General features: G+C 43.7%; 1 protein-coding gene across 3 annotated transcripts in view; it reads right to left on the bottom strand.

The window, feature by feature from the left end:
- Positions 1-19,481: 19,481 nt before the first annotated feature.
- Positions 19,482-20,967, bottom strand: part of MPPED2 (metallophosphoesterase domain containing 2) — a 108,779-nt gene continuing 107,293 nt past the window's right edge. For all 3 annotated transcript variants that reach the window (XM_055814661.1, XM_055814662.1, XM_005232628.4), the window contains exon 7: positions 19,482-20,942. In XM_055814661.1, the coding sequence (XP_055670636.1) occupies positions 20,824-20,942 (119 nt within the window). In that variant the 3' untranslated portion in view covers positions 19,482-20,823. The remainder of the gene's footprint in view (positions 20,943-20,967) is intronic.

Here is a 20,967-nt window from a genome sequence, read left to right as displayed (position 1 = left end):
GAAAAAAAATAATCTTGCAATGTCCTCGCCTGATGTACTCAACTGCTCCTCCAGCAGCTCACGTGAAGGGTAAGGTTGACAAATTTCTGATATCAAACCCAGCTGTCAGAACAACATGGGGTAATAGCTGTCCTTGTCAAACGCACCAATTAATTTACCGGTGTGTCAATGTAGGTATAATTGATAGACTCCACAATCCGGCTGAGTAATGAAAGTCGAAAGCATTACTAAGACCATTTCACCCCTTAAGGGATCCCGTAATCTAACCCAAGCTGCCAGCACTGTGGTGAGGGGCGCTTAAAAAAAAAACCCAAACCAACAGTTTTTTGCAATACTAAGCAGAGGTTTCACACCAATCTTCATTTTAGGGGTAGAAAAGGATGTGAAGAGAAAGAATATGAAACAATGGCATAATATTGTGGAGTAACAGATCTATCCAGATATTCTTTAAAGTAGAACAGAAAATATAATTAGAAGAATTGTTTCTCTGTGAGAATCTGTGTGTTCTGGGGGTCTTTCTTTTAACGAGGGAGTTGTTTTTAGAAGCAAACATGGTCATTGTCTTAAAAGCCGCGTCTGTGGGAAGGCAGTGTCAACTTGGTAGGTGCATTAGCATAATCCTTTGTCTGATTTAGAAATGTTTGTTAAGAACTTCTAAAACAACCAAAAAATTGCTATCAGAGTTCCCTGACTACTGTGCTAACTCATCCACTTCTGTTGTAAGTTTTGTTTTCATAAATGGTTTGGGGTCTTCTGGCTTTAGAGGGTGGTTTTTATATTAGTCACTCATTTTATTAAAAAAAAATATAATTAAAAAAAGGCTTTCCTCTTTATCACTGCAGGACAGGGATAAGGTTATCAGACCTACAGCCTGACCTACTACAGCAGCATGTGCAAGCCAGAACAGCTCTGTTAAGTCAGCTCTGCCAGCACACGAGTACTCACAGCCATGGACTCAACATCATCATAAACTACAGAACAAAGTCTTCAGGTGCAGACCCAAAAGCCATACACACTAGCAAGATAGCAGCATGAAAAAGAAGCACTGAAGTTCATCAAAAGCCTGAACAGAGCAGGTGCTGCCCTATCACGTGTTTGAAACAAAGCTCTGGCTCCTGCCTGGAGCAGATGGGAAGGAGGGGTGGCCGCGTCCAATCTCACGGCATCCCCTAACATACAGCCAGACCTTCAGTGCAGGAACGGATCATGTACCTGAACTCCCCAGGGGAATGAGGAGGTACATGACTATACTGACCCGTGAAATTTGTCTCACCCTCTTTCAGCACGCTGTGTTGGCTCAGCTGGGCTTTCACTGCTGGGCATACTGCAAATGTACCCAGGCTCATCAGCATCATTTAAATGGGCTTGAGAAATACCTGCTTGCTACGAAGAGCAGGGGGCAAAGTCAAGCCTGCTTCTCTGCACTCAGGAGGATGTACAAAGCATGCCTGGGAGCCCTGCAGAGGGAACAAAGGCACCTTTTTTATTATTTTTTTATTTTTTTGCATGCTTTTTTTGATTTTTTTTTTATTTTATTTTAATGCATGCTCTGAAAGAACCTGAAATAAGAAAACAGAGCTTCTAAGGGAATTTAGGACAGCATTTTATAGGGAGGGACTGTGGTATTGGTTCTTTATGCAGCTCAGGAGATGATTGAAGGACATTACAACCACTGGCAAAGATGAGAAAAGCAAGTGAAAAAGGACTGGCAACGCTGGGTAGCTCTGCTTTCCTGCTTCCTAGGATTTATGTACTTACGGATGAATTTAATACTTTGTGATCAAAAGAGTTCAAACAGTGGTTATATTAATGATTTCAACATAACCTCTAAATCCCAGGATGGCAGTAGAAATCTTCAGCTTGGTCTTAATCTTCTGACACTTTTTATTAAGAGCTAAATTAAGTGCTGTTGCCTTATGATAAAGCAGCTTACAGGAGTGTGAACTGTGGTATTGTCACTACAGTGTATGTACGCTCTGTGCTCTGATCTCAGGTTCTAGTCAGACCAGCTAGATCTTCCCCAAAAATGAATTACTGGAGGAAAAATCTCCTGTTTGATATTTTTTTGGCTTTTTTGTCAATACTGGGTTAATTCTCACCCAGTCTTTTTGCCTACGGCTCTGAGTTTGCAGAGTGATACACATGATTGCCTACATTTGTGAGGGTGTATTACTGTTGCAGATACCCCTGAACAGGAGAAAAGCTCAAGCTCTCCTGTCCATGCAGATTGTTTTGGCCCATAAGTGTCACTCTTTCATCCTGGTTTCTCAGTAAATGTCTGGTACCTGCTAAAGATACCTGCAGGCTTCCCAGTTGTTATATATCTTGCAGCAAAGACCTACCTTATTCTGCAGTTTAGGATGCCTGTGATCTGTGCTGTCTGGCCAAGGAAATATTAATATGCCTGAAAGAAATACGAGAATAATCTCACCATTACTATTCTTCTCTTCCTCCCACCTGTTCTCTAAAGTAAATTGATCTTTGAAGTGCTTGTTTTCTTGAGCCAATATGAAGACATTGTGTCTGAATCAGGGGTGGAAATAAGTGATATTTGAAACTGCTCTCAAACCTCAAGGCAGTTTATTCTGGCTTTGCTATGTCAATCCCAAAGACAACTCAGTTTTCTAAGTTAGGGGTAGCATTATCTGCTAATTAAAGGTAACGCCATCCCCGAAGACCAAAAGCGTCAGACCTAGTCTTCATTCTAGAGCTATAAGTTATCATAAGATCTGATACCAAGTGCCTTGAATGAAGGGCAGGGGCTTCGGGGTTGACATATTATTGCACTCCCCCCACTGCATTATCAGGGGAGCTGTTAAGGACACTCTTATCGCAGAATCAGATGGTAATACAGGAGCCAGATAAAACCGTTTTACATAGTTCATAGTTTCTTACATGGGATGCAATACTACAGATGTGGTCTTACAAGTGCTGAGGACAAGGGTCTAATCACTTCACATACAGGCTGTGCCCTTTCTAACGCAGGGGCGATGCTGCTGGCTGCCCCTGCACGCCGCTGGCTCGTCTTCAGCTTGCTGCTCCCACGAACACCGCCTGCTTTCAGCACGGCTGCTCCCCAGCAATGCATCAGGGGCGAGTCCCTCCAAACCGCAGGGCTGCGTGTTTGTCCCTGCTGGTTTCTGTAAGGTTCCTGTTGGCCCGTTCCTCCAGCCCACCCCTGTCCCTCTGAAACACTCCACGTTCTTTGGAACAAAAGCAAAATGCTCACGTTGTTTTAATGTTCCTCTGTGCATGTACACGGGCAGATCCTGTTTCTTAAAATGGACCTAATGTATATCCAGAGAAGAAAAAGGGGGGGACACACAAAACAGAGTATTCACTCCATTCCCCCCAACCCTATGACCTGAGGTCAGCTGCGCTCCTGCTCAGTATAAAATATGTGGCAATAATATCTCAATGTTGTGGCCTTCACTGAATGCAAGGTTTAAGACTTGGAAGACAGACCTCCATAAATTCTCCGAGTGATGAATGGTTGGCAGTTTCATTTGAGTACTTTCTGCTACAGTTGTTTAACATTTTTTTCCAAGGTGCAGCAGTTTAACCCCAGCTGGCAACTCAGCCCCACGCAGGCACTCGCTCCCCCTCATGTCGGGGCTGGGGAGAGAATCCAAAGGGTAAAGGTGAGAGAAGAAGCGAAGCAAAGCGAGGAATCCCTTCCCCCCTCCCCAGGGGCAGGCAGGTGCCCAGCCACCCCCAGGACAGCAGGGCTCCGTCACAGGTAGCGGTGACTTGGGAGGACAAACGCCGTCACTCCCAACGTCCCCCCCGTCCTTCTTCTCCCCCAGCTTTCCATGCCGAGCGTGACGCCGCATGGGATGGGATGTCCCTTTGGTCCGTGGGGCTCGGCTGTCCCGGCTGTGTCCCCTGCCAGCCCCTGGTGCCCCCCAGCCTGCTGGCTGGCGGGTGAGGAGCAGGAAAGCCCTCGGCGCTGGGCAAGCGCTGCCCGGCGTGAGCTAAAGCATCCCTGGCCACCAGCGCTGTTTGCAGCACAGATCCCAAACACGGCCCCGCACCAGTGACCGCGAAGGGAATTAACTCTGTCCCAGCCAAAACCAGTGCATGTATAACCACCCCCTCCCTAAATAAGCCCCTTGTCCTACCATACGTATCTTGCACTGTCAGCTTCTGCTACACTAGCTGTTGCAACTATTGTTAGAGGGCACTAAAAAGTTGAAATAATTGGCACAAATTTCTGTTAGAACTACTCTTTTCTCTCATGATTTTTAAATTACCCTCTGCTACTTCATAGTTATTCTTTTAACTGAAGTTTATATTGAAGTATTTCTAAACAGAAGAACAGCTTGCAGTAAGCAGATTTCATTTTTTGCCTCATATTTTTTATCTATGAATGGAAAAACAAAAAAACCTTTTAAAAAAGCCCAGAAAAATTAAGAAAGCCAAGGCCATTTACGAAGTAAAACACCTTTTCATCTGAAAGCTGCTTGTACCTGCCCACTTACAGGAGTGGGTATTGTACATGTGCACTGGGCTTTGGGGATCTGGGTTTTCCACCAAAAAGAGAACAAGATGCTTCTTCTGAATTGTACATGAGATAAATAAATTAATTTTATGTCAGAGATACTGCAAATGACACAGATAAAGATCTTACCAATAGATTTCATATTTCCTTTTTCTGAATATCGGGAAACTTGATGTAATCCAGAGCAGGAATAACAACCCCTACCCTTTCAAGTAGGCTTTGGTGGACAAAAGACGCCTTGCTCCTGCTGCTGGGAGGTAACGAAAGCAAGCAGGCTTTCATACTGCTTTAGCCTTTCCCCCCAGCAGGTTCAGAGTGCATGCTTAGATCGGCAGAGGGAGGATGCCCAGCTTTCCCTGGCCTTTTCATAATAAACAAACAAAACTTTTAGCCTGCTCAGACCAAGCAGACACTTTATTTGTGCGGCACAAGATGGCTTTTGACTGACTGACACGGCAGGTGCCATGGGAGCCAAGACAATTCTGTGTTTCAGCTGATTGTTGTCACTACCAAAGCCTATTATCTAGGGTAATAAAGTTTAAGATTAAGGGGATTCTGCACGTTTGTGCTATTCTCCACAAAGCTTATCTTCTAATAGACCAGCTGCTTTATTACACTTCACCCACCCCTCCTCATTGTATAGAGAAGCCCCATGTAGAAATGGGAACACACCGAGGCAAGCCTTGGCTACCAGCTGGGCATGTCCTATCGCCCTCAGTCTCCGTCTGGGAGTATTAAGTTACCAGCAGTTGCCAGCTGGGAATGTCACATCTTCCACCTTACCCAGCAAAGCACATCATCTTACTGTCAGGCTTCTGCCAAAACCAGCACCGGGCCATGTTCCGTCTCTTCTGCCTGACTTGGGTGCTCCGTGTGCAACTGCTCGGGCTCTGCCGGCCCGCTTTGCACTGGAGATGCCACTATTCAGGTGAAAATGTCTCCTTATTCTGTGCTCTGGCATATGCCCTCATGCGCTGGTTTTGGCTGGGACAGCGTTAATTCCCTTCACGGTCACTGGTGCGGGGCCGTGTTTGGGATCCGTGCTGCAAACAGCGCTGGTGGCCAGGGATGCTTTAGCTCACGCCGGGCAGCGCTTGCCCAGCGCCGAGGGCTTTCCTGCTCCTCACCCACCAGCCAGCAGGCTGGGGGGCACCAGGGGCTGGCAGGGGACACAGCCGGGACAGCCAAGCCCCACGGACCAAAGGGACATCCCATCCCATGCGGCGTCACGCTCGGCATGGAAAGCTGGGGGAGAAGAAGGACGGGGGGGACGTTGGGAGTGACGGCGTTTGTCCTCCCAAGTCACCGCTACCTGTGACGGAGCCCTGCTGTCCTGGGGGTGGCTGGGCACCTGCCTGCCCCTGGGGAGGGGGGAAGGGATTCCTCGCTTTGCTTCGCTTCCATGTGCGGCTTTTGCTTTGCCCATTAAACTGTCTTTATCTCAACCCACGGGTTTTCTCACTTTTACCCTTCCGATTCTCTCCCCCATCCCACCGGGGGGGAAGCGAGCAGCTGTGTGGGGCTGAACTGCCGGCCGGGGTTAAACTGCAATACAGGGCCAAGCAGTATGGTTAAATAAGTCTAAAAGTGATGAATATTAAAGCTCGACCTAGTGAGTTAGATTTTGCTTCTTAGTTTTGCCCACAAATCCAGGATATTTCTCTTTTAATGTCTAGTATTTCACTATCAACTCTAAAGAAAGTGATGAGTGGAGATTTAAAAAACAATAAATTGAAGCCAGCAGCATATTCTGACTTGCAGAACTATAAACTGAGAGGGAACATAAGGTGCACTGAAACCTGCATCACTCTCTGCCTCTCTCTGAAGACAGAGGTAGTTAAACGCGAGGCGAGGCAGCAGCCATCTCCCCAGCAGCCTGCCAGCTGCGTGCAGCAAGTGGTGGAAAAGCATCCTCACGGCAGCCCAGATACCATCATGAAAACTGGTTGGATAAGAACTGGGAAACAAGGAAACCTAAACCAGGAGCTTAATACCACCTCAGCGGAGCTTTAGAAGAAATGCTGCTTTGAGTCTGATTTACCTTCAGCCGAGCTGTCTTCAAAAATCATCATCTGGTCCAAGCAATGCAAGGACTTCTGACCAATTCATGGGCTTTATTGCCCTCATGTCCCGGCGGGACAGATACAAACTCCCCTCTTTCCGACGGTTCTGCTTCCTCCGGCAGACATGACCAAGACACCTCGGCTTCCTCTGCAATGCTGTATTGATTTTGTGCAGTCTCTCCCTCCCTAAGGAATTGACTGCACTAGATCAAATTAAGAACAATCTGAGCATTTAATGGGGCCCCTTCAATATGATGAAGTTTGATTGCTTGAAGTTGAAGTTCATGATAATTATTTATGCTGACAGCAACCTCACGGCAATAAAGACTGACCCTTTCCTGAAAGCCTCAATCTCTCCATCAGGGAATTATTTTGATCCTGCCGTTCTTACCTAGTACACATACTTCTCATTAGTAAATATGAGAATGATGATCAGAGAACAGAACATATTATATTTCCACCAAAGGGTGGTATCAGAATACTGATTTTGTTTCTGTTCTCTGTTACCAAATAAAACTCTAGTGCCTGACTTAGCATTAGAGGTACCAGAGCTCTCCTGCAGCCTTGGGATCAGTGACAAAACCTTTGATGCCACTAGCTGCAGGATCAGGCCCCACCTGCTCTTCTGCAGTTCCACAGTACCTAATAAAATCTGTTTGTGACGATAATTGTGGCATTTCTGTATTGTCTAAGAGGTCTGTCCTGAGGACTGCCTGTAATCATGACTCTTGGAGTTAACAGACTTATCTGTGGGCAGGTATTTTCGACGAATGACTGAAAAGTTAAAAATAAATCTCCCTTGCAACTTCTTGAGCCCTGTTATTAAATCCCCTCCTGGCTGACTATCATGCAAGCAGGCCCTGAAGTCTGCATCTCTGTGTGCGCACATATCCCATCAAATCATGCCTTAACACCTGCGGATGCTTGTCAACGCACAAAGAACAAACATGCTTTCATTTTTGGTGTATATACACCCTCACACACATGTAAAAGTGAAAACATAATGATGTTGTACGTCTACATACATAGAAAAATACACATATGTAAAGTAGCCCTCCACCTGCAGCTGCTCTAAATGACGCCATTTAGCTCCTCAGCAAAGCGTGCAGCTTCACAGCGGTGGACGGTGTGCTTCAAAAAGTGCATGAGGTAGGTCAGGAAAGAAAGCAGTTTTCTGATTTTTCTGTTGTTGTTTTTTTAAATCTTTCCACCACCACCCCCCCCCAGAAAACAACAGCTGTAGCCATCCTACTTTTGTCTGGAGCAGAACTGTTAAAAAATAATGCATTTCAGGACAGCTCTGGCCCCATGTGTATTCTGCTTTTTTACAGCAGGGAGAAAAACAATGAATATGGCTTTCACACAAGGAATATGGTACTTACTTGGGTTGTTGAGTCCTTCTGTGGTGGAGAGGAGGGCTGTAGTGCCCTGACGAAGCTTCATGAAATCCTTCTCTTCCCTTTGCAGCGCCAGCCCAGGAGCCCCGCTGTTCCTGCCGCACTCTTTCTCCCCAGCACAGGCTTCTCCCTCTATGCAAGTTCTCAGCACCAGAGCTTTCACATGCAGGAACAGCTGACTTGCATTGCTCAGAATAATTCCCCAGCCAAGGGATTGAGTAGAAATATTAGTCTCTTAACTTGTCTAAATGTAAAAATATTATTTGAAGACCTGTGTAGTCATTAGAGAACATGAAAATTAAAACGAAGCTGCACGGCGGTGGCAGACCTTGGCTAGGACAGCGCTCGCTTTCACAGGTGCTGGAGCAGCACAAGTCCATGGCCACCGCTTCGGAGGGACAGGAGAGGGACAACTGCAGGCCAGCAGCTGATCAAGGGGGAAAAAAGCACATGTGAGGGGTTTCATTAGATGGTCATGCTTGTTTCTCATCTTGGCTTTTGCTTGCTGTAACTTTGCCTATATCTTGGTCCAGCCATTTTAGACCATATGTCAAAACAGATCTCGTGTCAGCAGGTTGCTCTGAAACCTAATGATGGCTTGTTCAGGGCCATGCAAAAGGAGGATGGAGCTGCCCGCCACGTACAGGTCAGGGCTTGCATGGGGGGAGGGAGCTGGCTACTTGGGAGGGGCTTTTCAACAGTATGGCTTAATGTAATTAAAGAAAAAAACCTGCCTCTCATTTGAAGAAAAAAAGACAGACAAAAAAAAAAGCCAGGGAGGTAAGAAGGATGCCGCCCTGTTTCTTTAAGTGACAGCCTGTGCGGGCTGCTCTGCAGCCATAAGGCCATTCACGGCCCTGCTGTAGGTTTTCAGTCGGACTGAACTCCGGGTGACCCTCGCAGACAATAATTGCTTTAGCATAGGTTTGACAACAACAGCAAGAAACTTTCTAAAAATAAGCACAAGCTTAAAATAAATTTCAACCCTGGAGACCTACTCATGTAAAGAATCCAGTACATCTCCCATGTTTTCCTTGATTAGCATCACAGTTCTTGGCAGTTTGAAAAAATGACAGTTTTTCAAGGGATTTCCAGTGCCTCCTGCTCCAGTTTCTAACCTGGCAGGGAGCCAGCCAGGAAAGACAACGGGTGGCCTTTAAAGGGACTCCAGAGGGCAGCCCTGGGCCAGCATCCCTGCCCATTTACCCCAATAACTACCTTATTTAAAGGTAGGATATGGAGTAAATCCAATTTGAGTGCAGTGCCTGGGATAAACATCTTCCATTGCTTTGCAGCTGTAACACAGCCCATTTAGAACGGGTACATCCCACCTCGCGATGCGGGGTACCCAAAATCTGCCCACCAAAACCAGATTTCATCATCCTTGTGCTGGGAGAATGAAACTACTTTCTGCTCATCAGCAGGAAAAAGGGAAATTTCAGCTGCAAGTGCTGAAGGAATTATTTGCTCTTGAAGAGGTGCCTGCAGGACATACACAGAGCAGAGGCACACTCACAATTCCAGTGCACTTTTAGAGGGTTTCCCATTAGAACCAGCCACCTGGAAATTAGCCCTTATCCTGCCAAGGCTTTAGGGCAGTACACATTCCTTACTGCTACACTGAATCTGGGGTCCAGACATCCTAAGTGTCCACTAAATTTGATGGAAAGCAACTCTTCTTCAGTAGGGAAGAAAGCATTTTACTTAAGGAGGATGAAGTCTGCCCATTCAGTGGTGGCATACAAGGGAGTCCTCTCAAAGGCTGAGGACCTGCAGCTGGGGAAGGCAAAAGCTGTCAGCAGTGCTGCACGGACCACAGGGTGAACGTGGATTCGGTGGGTAATGGAGGAGAGAACCAAATTATTATTTTCTGGCTCTTTTTAAGGATTTTTCCCTTAGCTTGTCAGGCTGACTTCTTGCAGGCAGCTGTCTGACAGCATGAACTATTGGAAATGAGACTGTACTTGTCCAGCTCGCACACCCTCCTCCTATGGATGTTTAGGGGATGGTATGTTGAAGAAAGGCTGTTGGGGCACTGGAGAAGGACAATAGACACATGGAATTGCATGTGGCAACTGGTGAGTAATCCAGGCTCCTGTGTTTTACCCTCATAGGAAGACGTCAAGTATTTAGAGTAAAGGATTTGTATCAAGTTTCAATCCTGTATAGCAAACGTATACAAAACAAAATGTTTCAAGGTTTAAATACCGGTGGGTTCCAGGATGGGGTGTGCGAGGCAAGAGCAGACACGCTCTCTCTGCATACTGCTGTCTGCCAACTGAGTTCTTTTTTCTTTTCCCTCCCCCTCTCAGACAAAAGCTAGAGTCAGATCCCGATTGTAAACGGAAATATTCTCCCGAGAGCAGATATTCAGATATTCCAGGCAACCCTAACGCAGCACCTTCTCCTGTGACAAACCAGAGATCTGAATTCTGAGAAACATAACTATGAAGGAGTCTACATCCTGCTCTTGTTTTCCAATTAAATACACTTCTGCTCTGCCATCACTGATGGGGTCAATTTGGTCCAATGACTTTTGATGAGACAAAGTAGTGGACTTGCTGCTGGCTTTTTTTTTTAAGTGCCTACATCTTAGAAAAAAATTGGCTATATCAGCTTGCTAAATAACAAAACTCGTGAAATTGCTTATTTTAGTCATCATTTGAGCTAGTAGTAATTATGCCTGTAATAGTAAAATGAGGTTTTAATGCTGATTAATGAAACTGCTAAACTGTCAAGGCTGCTAGTCACACTTATGGGTCTCTGGAGACTGTCCCCTAAAATAGTTGCCATCATACATGTAATATGGCATTTTTGTAGGACCAGATGTGAAGCATATGGTGACCGATTACAGGATGGATGAGCTGTAAGTCCTGGCTGAATTATATCGGACAAACTACCCAAATGGAAAGAAAACGTTGGATGATTATTATAGGACCAGGGCAGCTTTCTAGAGTGTAAGGGGGGCCGGGAAATCGCCTGGCTCAGTTAATCACTCCCGTTTCGTAGAGTAATACTGATGCTTTTTCATGCTTATTTCTATCCTGGAGGGATACCGTGCTGCTGCGCGTGCAAACACACTGTCAAACATACTGCTACTGCCTACTGCTTTCCCTCCCCTGCCGTTTCAGGCACCCATTCCTGCTGCTGGAGGGAGTCACAGGTGCTGGCGAGGGGAACCTGCAGTGTTCCCCAGTGCTCAGCCACGTGGCAGGAGTAACCTCGGAGGAAACGTGCTGTATGATTGCAAGGATACTGTACTGACTGGACCCCAAAGGAGTAGGAAGGAAAACAGGAACTGATCATGCAACGAAACTCGCTGCTTTTTTATGCAGAGACACAATTGTAGTGTAATGGGGCACGTGTTGTTTCCTTACAGCCACCTGGTTGTTGGGCTGGGGTCCTTGCTCGCAGGAAACCAGTGAAGGGCTGCACTGAATTCTGGAGGGCTGTCACGGGAGTGCTGGTGTCCCCTGGCAGGAGGAATAAGGGCAAACCTCTCTTCTGAATAACCCTATTTCCCCACACCCATTAACTTGGTCGTTATCCAATACTGTACTCCGTCTTCAGTACGCTGGCAGGTACTACCTAGAGCAGAAGATAATGGACTGCTTTTCAGTTTTGCTACTGCCACTTTGCATTATTCTTTGGTACGATTCTGTCGTTTTACGAACAGTTTAACCTATTTGCTCATGTGTAAATGGACAATGGTTGAAGATTAGGGAGGCTTCATTTGCTATGAAGAGCCACTATCTTGTCTCAAAGAACCAGTTGACCTAGATGGCAGGTCACCTGCTGCTTACTGTGGATGTATCAAATTATCGTTGCAGTGTCAGCCTGCACGTATAGCAACAAATACACAACAGCATGCCTACGCACCCATTTCTAGAGGCCAGAAAAACACAGACAGCCATGCCAGTAACCAAATACACAAATTAATACACAGGATGATTCATAGGCACTTGCACTGCATTTCATATTAATTTCTAAAATCCGTGCTGTAATTGTTGCTGGTCAAACTTACTTCGGACAAGACGTTCTTGTTTGAATGTATATTTGGAGGAGGGAGTAAATTTCACGTTATCTCCTTCTAACCACATTCCCAGTATTTCATCCATTGCCATATTCTTGGGCTTTAAGATTGTTCCTTCAGATGGAAGTGCTCTTCTTATAACCCGTGAGGTCTTGCTATTCTGGCAGTGATTTCATAGCACCCAGTCCCACATCCCTGACCCACAGCAGCAGTATCACCACCGTCACAAAATCAGTTCCACAGAAATGCCGAAACTCCTTACTGCAACCCTGCAAGGCTGATTTAGTGCAGTAAAAGTCCTCTCCAAACTGGCAACAGAAACGGAGGTATTTTCGTTACATGGCCAAGCTTTCTGTGACAAATAATGCTACCACAGCTTAATTGGCATTTATACAAATATTCAGGCCTGTAAACAATACTAGTGAAAGCCACAGCTACAGCTGGGTTGTCTGCATATGGTTACTACACTCTGGATAGATAACTCGTACCTTGGAAAAGTCTGTTTTCATAGTAACGTAGTTACAAAACAGTCTCTCAAGTGCCACTGTGTCGGGAAAGCACATCACAGACAGAAGGTAATGACTGCTGACACCTGACTAGCTTTCCTCTTGTTCCATATAAAAGCCAGCAAACTCTAAATCATCAGCACAACCATGCTGCTTACCTGCCCCCATTGTTTGAGCATGTCTTTACAGCAGGGAGCTACATCTATCAAAAAACAGTTTAAGAAAAAAAAATATTACTGCATGTTGTATAGAAGTCCGACTGGCTGGTCTTAAAAACATTAAACTGGGATTAAGATTTCAACAAAGAGCACTTCTTACCCAAGGAATTATGCCTTGTGAACTACTTCACAAAAAAAAACCCCACCAACCAACCAAACAACAAAACCAACCAACCAAGCCAAAAAAACCCCACAACAAAACCCAACACCTGACCCTGCAACCCAAACAAAATATCTGAGGTGGGATGGTCTGTAAATTTTTCCTGTCCCGGGCACTTTGGCACACACCCTTGGCAAACTTTATTAAAAGGGGGAAGATTTTCTTAAAGAAGTCACAAAATACTGTTTGTCCAACATTTGCAGCAGTTACAGCCTCTGTTCTTAAGCCTGGAAATTCAGTCTGACTTCAGAATGCCCTTTCTGGTATCAGTTATCATTGGTTCAAGTAACAGCTTTAATGCAAGATGTTTGTTTTTTTAAAAAAAATTACTTTGTTTCTCCAAGTTAGGAGTAGGAAGCTGGCTCATTCTCATTGTGAGATCTTTCCAAATAAAAATCTGTGGGGAAGCAAGCAAGCAGCAAGCTGTCAGATCAGAAAAGAAAGATTCAGTCCTTAGCTTGGCCACAGGTCACCGGTGTGACTGTGGCCCATTAGCTTAATTTTTGTAGCATGACTGCTCCAAGAGTAAAACCAGCATAGTCACCAGCTTTTTGCTTTCCCTGATTCTTGGTTGACTTGGGCTTCACAGTACAGGGGCTCTCTCACCATGTTGGACTTGTAACACCAAATCAAGGTCTTAGCTTTGCCTGGAGTGCCACTGTCAGGCAAATGAGAGCCGTGGCTTTTCAGAGCAGGTATCTGCATAGCCGAGCAGGTATCTTCACAGCAGATTGTTTGCTGTAGGGCATTATACTAACAACAGTAAATTTTATCTGCCACTATCCCCTGCGCTTTACTCTGACTGGTAACTGCAGTAGCTCCAAAGAAATCCTGGAGCAACAGGTAAGATTTTTTGCACAGGACATGTCACAAAGCTAGATTACTTTGTTTTACATACTTCTAGATACCGTCAGGTGATGTACTGAAATGCCACCAAAGTGGTGGGGTGTCCAGTCAGATTTTTCAAATGATCCTGGCAACATAAAGATATCTGAAAATCTGGCCTCGGTTTGATAATAGAAACACAAATCAAAGATAAAATAAACCCCTTGAGTTTCATTTTAAGATGATATAGCTATTGAATTTCAGAGTTTTATACCTACTATAATTGATTAAGAATAATAAGCCTATGTATTTTGTAGTTTTAAGTCTACAGTAAATTCAATAGCATTTTGTACAAGAAGTTGTTCTGTTCATTAGGAGACCTTAATCAATACAATTTAGCTCCTCTTAGGAACTGCCATTCTCCCAGCCTGAGCTGGGCTTGAGCCAGATGCCTTATAGTGTCAATATGATGCTCAAATACGTTGTCTCCAAAATTCTCTAGATACCTCATAACACAAAGCCAATAACGATGTGGTGTTACTGACAGAGCTGTAGTCTGTATCTTACAGTAATGTAAAGATTTTGTACCTGCTTCAGACCTTTTAAAGAATCTATGATAGTGATCATCTTCAGACTTTGGACTAAGCTAATTCGTCACTTATTTGCCTGCTGAAGAAAAAACATAAGATGCACTTTAACGCTTTAAGATGATTGATAAAGGTTTTGCTCTGCATCTAATAGAGACTGCTCATTCTGTTACCAAGAGCTTGTTTTTACCAGTTTACTTTCCCTCTATTCTAGCTTGATTAAAAATGCAGGAACTGGCTTTGATTTTTGTTTTCAGTCTAGCTGGAAGTCTTGCCTGTCACAAGCCAGCTTGTGTTTCAGGATGCTGGGATGATTTTCATAGCAGCAGCTTTGTTCTTGGGGTAACAATGGTATTGGTTTCTCTATCTATTTGCGAAGGAAAGCATACAAAACAGATAACTGTAATTAAAGAGCTAGAACACTGCTCAGGAGATGCAGGTTCAGTTATTAGGATTCTGGAGTGTCCTGTGTGATCTTGGGCAATCCAGTCTCTTTTCAATCCATTAACCCCAGAGACTCCTTTTCTCCTACCTTTTCAGCATCCTGTCCCTTTAGATTCAGCCTCACATGGGAGATCCCTTGTTATTTGCATAATAAACTCCCAAAGGAACCAGATCCATGCTGACTTTGGGCAATACTATCTCATACTGACAGTTAACAAAAAAGTTACACTCTTCCTCCCTCCAATTGCAGTGACTCTCATCAGCTGGAAAAGAAAAAATAATTTTGCTGAAATACTCACACGACAGCGAATGTTGAAAACGCTTGTACACAGTATGCAAACCCCTTACATTTGGTATGCTGTTCCTTTTCTAGCAGTCCATCACTGAAAGCCCTTGGCAATAGATTGACATATTTGAGCCACATTAATAGTAACAGTAGTACAAAAATACACTTTAATGGGATGTGAGGAAGACTTGAAGTCTTTTCTTTTATACTTTTCAGTTTATACTTTCAAGTTTACTCTTGAATGTTTTGTAGTTTACCTAAACACTTAGGGCTCCTGCAGTCCTACCTCCTCACTTCACAAAGTTGACAAGTCCTACTGTACCCCTGAGCCATCTACCCACCGCCCAAGGAAGAGATGAACGCAGCCCATTCATTCAGTTATCCTAAACTAAGGTTCATGTTTTTGTGAGATCCTCTTCCATAAATGTAAACCTTAGGTACAAAATACACGACTAAATTGTGTAGTGAGAATTGCTGCCTAGAAGAAACGAAGGACTCCTCTGCTTCCATTCTATAATCAACAACAAGCAAACTGAGCCTGAGGAAAACTTCCTCAGAACTTCAGAGGTAAACCAAAACAAGATGTATCCTTATAGCCATATCCTAATTGAATCACTACAAAACTGGCTGACTCAAGCCAGAGATGGAAGTGTGGAAAGCAATAACCAGATGAGGAAAAAATAAATCAATATGGATGACTGAAAACCGATTTAGTGCACTAAACTCACTCAGACTTCTCTTGCGTTTTCTCTTGATTAGGCTGACAGGAACCAAAAATGAAAATGTTAAAACCCGAGACTTTAGTCTTCTGGGTTGCACTTAGGCTGCGCTTATTTATAGAGTCCCTTTCTCTGTGCTTTTGTAGGTCAGACAGTGCTCTGACGGCTGGGATACCCTGCAGAAGTCTGTAGTCTGTCCTACAAGGGCTGACAGCTGACACTGTTGTCCAAGCCTGATCATAACAGGATTTTATCTGAGTAGTATGTGAATGTAAATTAGCAACGATGACGGTGCATAGAAGACCGGCTACTGCAAATGAGGAATCTGCAAGGAAGTTAGGATCTGTATCTCAAAATAAAGGAAAGAAAAAATATGCCGCTTTGTGTTGCAGGCTTTGGTCCACGCAGCTTTTACAATGCATTTCTCTTCCCAATAAGAAGATAACTTTGAGGGGGGTGGGGGGATGGTGAGGAAGAGAAGAGGTGAAAAGAAAATTCCAGAAATGTAATTCTATCAGGTGTGGTCAAAAGCAAGGTCTCAAAGAAAACCCTTGGGTCAATTTGACACAGAATGGAAGGGCTACAGAGTTTGGAAGTCTCCCTGTGACTTAAATTACAGATGGTTTCCAGGAGTTTCCTTAATAAAATTTGTCTAAGGAGAAAATATTGGTGTCAGCGAGGGGGAAAAAATCTGAATCATGGAAAATGGAAAAGAGAAAGGCAGCTTCAACCAGGAGTTAGTCATCAATCTATTTCTTAGACAGAGTCTTGGCAAAAGCCATTCTCCTGGTAGAACTTGCCTGGAGTAGACCAGATTGATTTGACAGTCTCTTAGCCTAATAAATGCTTGACCTCGAGGTCTGCTGAATTCACTAAATTCACTATGCAGAGAGAATTGGGAACCAATCACCTCTGGGGAACATCCCGTTCTGCAGCCCTCCCCTGATAAAGGCCTTGACTGCTTTCAGCCTTATCGAGATGACTAGATGAAAGCTGCTCTCAGAAGAAGAAAGGTTAATCGACTACGCGGCTGTTAATCAATCACTTGGAAAGATTCAGCACTTACAATAGGTAGGTCCTCTTCCTGGCAAGGGGTTCTTGCATGTTAACCAGGGACCACCTCCTCCAGTTTGAAGGATGAGTAATAGACAGAAACACAATCCAGATAGATGCCAGGTGTCTGATCCAGAGCCAGCTGAAGTCAATAGAAAGACTCCCAGTGAGTTCAATGGGCTTGGATCAGACCCCAGAGAAAGACTTATTATCCAAGGTTTATTCTGCATACAGATACCGAGCTACTTTTAGTAGTGAAGGATCCTTGACAAGATGCAGATTCATCACACTTTTGCCTCCCTGTGAAATAAAACTTCTTCAAATCACACTGTGCCCCATTTACCCTGATTGTCAGCTATGGCTGGCATCCAGCAAAGGAAAATTACCTGCCTGTGACAGCAGAGACTGACACGTATACATTTCAGAATCTCTAAAGAGTACAGGAAAAAAAAAGCCAAACTGCTAATGTTTTTCTGGCCTTTTTGTAACTGCCACTAGCCAAAACAATAGCTTTCTCAGAAGAGGAAAAGCTAGATCAGTTTCTGACAGGACAAAGGAAAATTGAGGAAAAAAATTATAAAGAGGGAATAAAATCAAAAAGGTCTTTCCATGGAGAAGGACAAGGTCAGTGCTGAACAACCGGCAGTTTGCAACATAAAGCTGACCAAGCCAGAGATTAAAAAATAAAGAAAAACAAATGAGGGAAAACACGCCTAGAAAGTGCCGCTGAAGATTAGGTATTTCTCTAAATTAACAGCTGTATTCAGCACCAACACCAGCTGATGAAAAAGCCGCGACTATCCTTGATGCTTGTTTGTCTAAACGGTAGAGCCTCAGCCTGCTGTTACTAATTCAAGCCCTCGCACCCCAGCACGGAACCACTCGCTGATGTACCTGCTGCACCACACAGCCAAAAAGCCGGACCACAAACAGTTGAAACCAGAAGTTACACACCTTTAGGACATCTACAGCTACACGTACCAGTTTACAGTTTATTGCAGAGTCTGGTACAGACTTTTTCTTCTTCAAGGCATTGCTTCTGCTATTTTCTCACTACCAGTCTTACCTAAGTCAGACGCCTGGCTGCACTTACACCAGCCTTTACTCATCCGCTGCCAGAAGGCTTCAGGCTGTTCAAATGGTGGAACGAAGCTGCTGGCTTAAAATTTTTGCTTTAGGAATAACCCAGTTTGCACTACAGGCAGACAGCTGCAGTGCTGAATGGCAGACTGGAGCCGTGGACTGTACCTGTCCTAGCTAGTGAAGAGGCCCAGGTCCTTCAGGAGGCTGGAGAGCAATCCAGATGCAGTGGCTATTCTCTCTCATCTGGAAGTTCATGGCACTCCAAGGCATCACAGGTGATAGGTATTTCCTCCTTATGAAGTGACAACAAGCAACAGATCAGTGACAGAGAAAGCCCTGAGGTGCGCTATATATATGTGACTTCTATGTGCTCCAAGAAAACGCTTTATCTGAGGAAGGACAGCTGTCTTAAACGTAGCCATGTTCTTTTCCAGCGAACAGCTGCGGTTGCCAAAACCAATTCCCTGGTCTTCCCATTTCTGGCTGAAGAAAACCCCACAAGGCAGATCCTGCATCTGCATCCAAGAAGAAGGATGTTTGGTGACTTTCTTCCCTTTGGCTCAACTGATAATCAGCCCTGCAAGCAAAGCAGGGCAGATACCATTAAAGAGCGAAGCTGCCTTTCTATTCCATAAGGCAACCCAACAAGAAAAGGAAACCTGATGAGAAATTCCACGTACAAACCAAGAATTGGATTTAAGAGGTACAACAGCTTCTTTCCCAGAAAAGTCTTGAGTATATCAGCCTTATAAATCTGAAAATTTCAGCCTAATGCCATGGTTACATGTAATGTGCACGGCATCACAATACACAAGCAGCAGTTCTCTTAAGTACCACTCTGCCCTGGGAGCCCAGAGTTTGCTGTCTGCAACCTTTGTATCAAAATAATGTCAGAAGTTAACAACCTGCTAAGATATATGGGAATACCCTGTGGCTTTCCAGGTCTTGTTTCACATTACTGCAGATGCAGATTCATGAAAGTAGTGCCTTACCTTCTCATGTTTGAAACTGGATTTTCACACCCGTAACTTCTATTTTTTGAACAAGATTTGTTACGACATTTTTAGCTGTATTGCGGCAACACCAGCAGGTCCTGTTGTGTCTGCCATCCTACAGGCATAGACTGAACCACACTCCCTTCCAATTCCCTTGCCAGCGGTGGATCCCGCTGTAGCCACAAAACTGAGAGGAGATCCGGATAAAAAAGTGATATATTTCATCCATGACTATTCATTTCTTAACCTACAGTGGATGAGCACAAGGCACCTGAAGCACGGCACTAATGACCAAGTGAGGAAGTACAAAGGTTACTGCCTAATCAATTTTTCCTCATGTCATCTGGAATAGCATCCTATAAGGCTTAACTGTGCGAACTTGCACTGAATTATAACATCGGAAGACAAAATCTCTTCTGTCTAAGAGGAATGGAAAGATGGATGGCAGAAAAACGGAAGGAAAAGCCTTGAGTGCTTTATCGTCCCAACTGACATCCTGTGAATGGTAAGCAATAAAAAAAAAATATTGAAAAATAGAAAAGTTCTTTCTTACCCTTAGCACTGTCCCCCCAGCTGTTAATGCTACAGAAAAATGCAAAATTCCTTTAAACCACATATTTAAAAATCTTGCAATTTTATTTGCATATAAAGGCCGCTAGATATAATATCACAATAAATTTAAAGAAACAGCTGCTTTTCTAAATTCCATTAACAAGGTAACATAAAACAGAACAAAGCTCAATAGCATTTACAGTGGTAGAACAGAAATAACTATCTGCAACAATATTTTGTGCTAGCGAGATTGCATTTACACACAGTGCAAAATAAGGAAAAGGAAATAAAAAGACAAGAAGAATATTTAAATATAAAGGACAACTAAGCCTTATTTTAGTTAGGCTTGATTGTATCCATTTGACTTTATACATGCCTGAACTATGACAAAGATTTAACTCGGGCTCTTGAAGGCCTTCAGCACTTGGAAAATGTGTCACATCCTTCATAATTTAGATGTGCTGTACAGCATAATTTTGCAGATGCTATACTGGCAATATTAAATCCTAGCTTAGTTATAATGCACAAAAAATACATATATATATAAATTCATATTTAAAAGGAGTCCGCATTTACATTTTTTATTTATTTTTTTTTTTACTGCATGAAATACCTGCTCTTTGCAGCTTTCACCCCCAGTCTTTTAAAGCTAAAATAATTTAAAAAACAAACAATAAAAGGTCGGTATCACATACAGGCTGTGGCTATCTATATCAGTCTTTAACGTATATAGTAGGTAGAGACAAACAACTGAGAAGTCTATCCTCCCCTTGCTGCATTCTACTGTTAAGAGAAACAAGTTTCAGTATATGCACACATATCAAGAGGTAAATGGACCCCAAAATAGTGTTTGTGCTACTAAAAAAACAAATTGATATAAATGGAGATGAAAAGCTAACATTTAGACCTAGGAAAAAAGAAGACACTTAAAAAACCCCGACAATAACATAAGTTGTGCAAATTTGGGTGTTTTTAAATGCTGCCTATTTTTTAGCTTATAATATAATATTAAAATAAGGTCTCTCACTTATTAAAAGAAAGCTTGGCTGTCCTTTTGAGAACACTATAACAATTTACAATGGCAAATTTATTGAAAAACAAAATTCATTTTACAAATTCACAATGCTTTATCAATTTAAAATGAATGCTGCATTTCCAAAAAGCACAACCTCTAACTTTTCTTCTTGTTTCTTTTGTACCAGCAATTTACAAAAAAAAAACCCAAAAAACCCAAACCCCACCCCAAAACAAAATCCCCATGGTTCTCCCAAATCCCCTCCTCCCCCCCACCCCACCCCACCTCCCCGGCTTTTTGAAATAAACATGTAACAGAATGTAAGTTTTATAATTAGAAAATGGCAGTTTATAGACCTTCCCCAGTTCCAAATGTGCAGTAGTGCTTCATGATCCTTGAGGGGTTGGAAGGTCAAATATAATTGGAGGGTTGGTTGGTTGAAAGCTGACTGTACACGTTGAAGCATTGATGTACGTCGTGTAACCGTCTGTCATAATGCCATAACCTGTAGGGAGAACGTGTCATGCTTA

Source organism: Falco peregrinus, chromosome 9 (assembly GCF_023634155.1).
Source record: "Falco peregrinus isolate bFalPer1 chromosome 9, bFalPer1.pri, whole genome shotgun sequence".
In the NCBI taxonomy this organism is placed as follows: Eukaryota; Metazoa; Chordata; class Aves; order Falconiformes; family Falconidae; genus Falco; species Falco peregrinus.
Note: the sequence above shows the minus strand (reverse complement) of the source record. Positions and strands in the feature narration are given on the sequence as shown.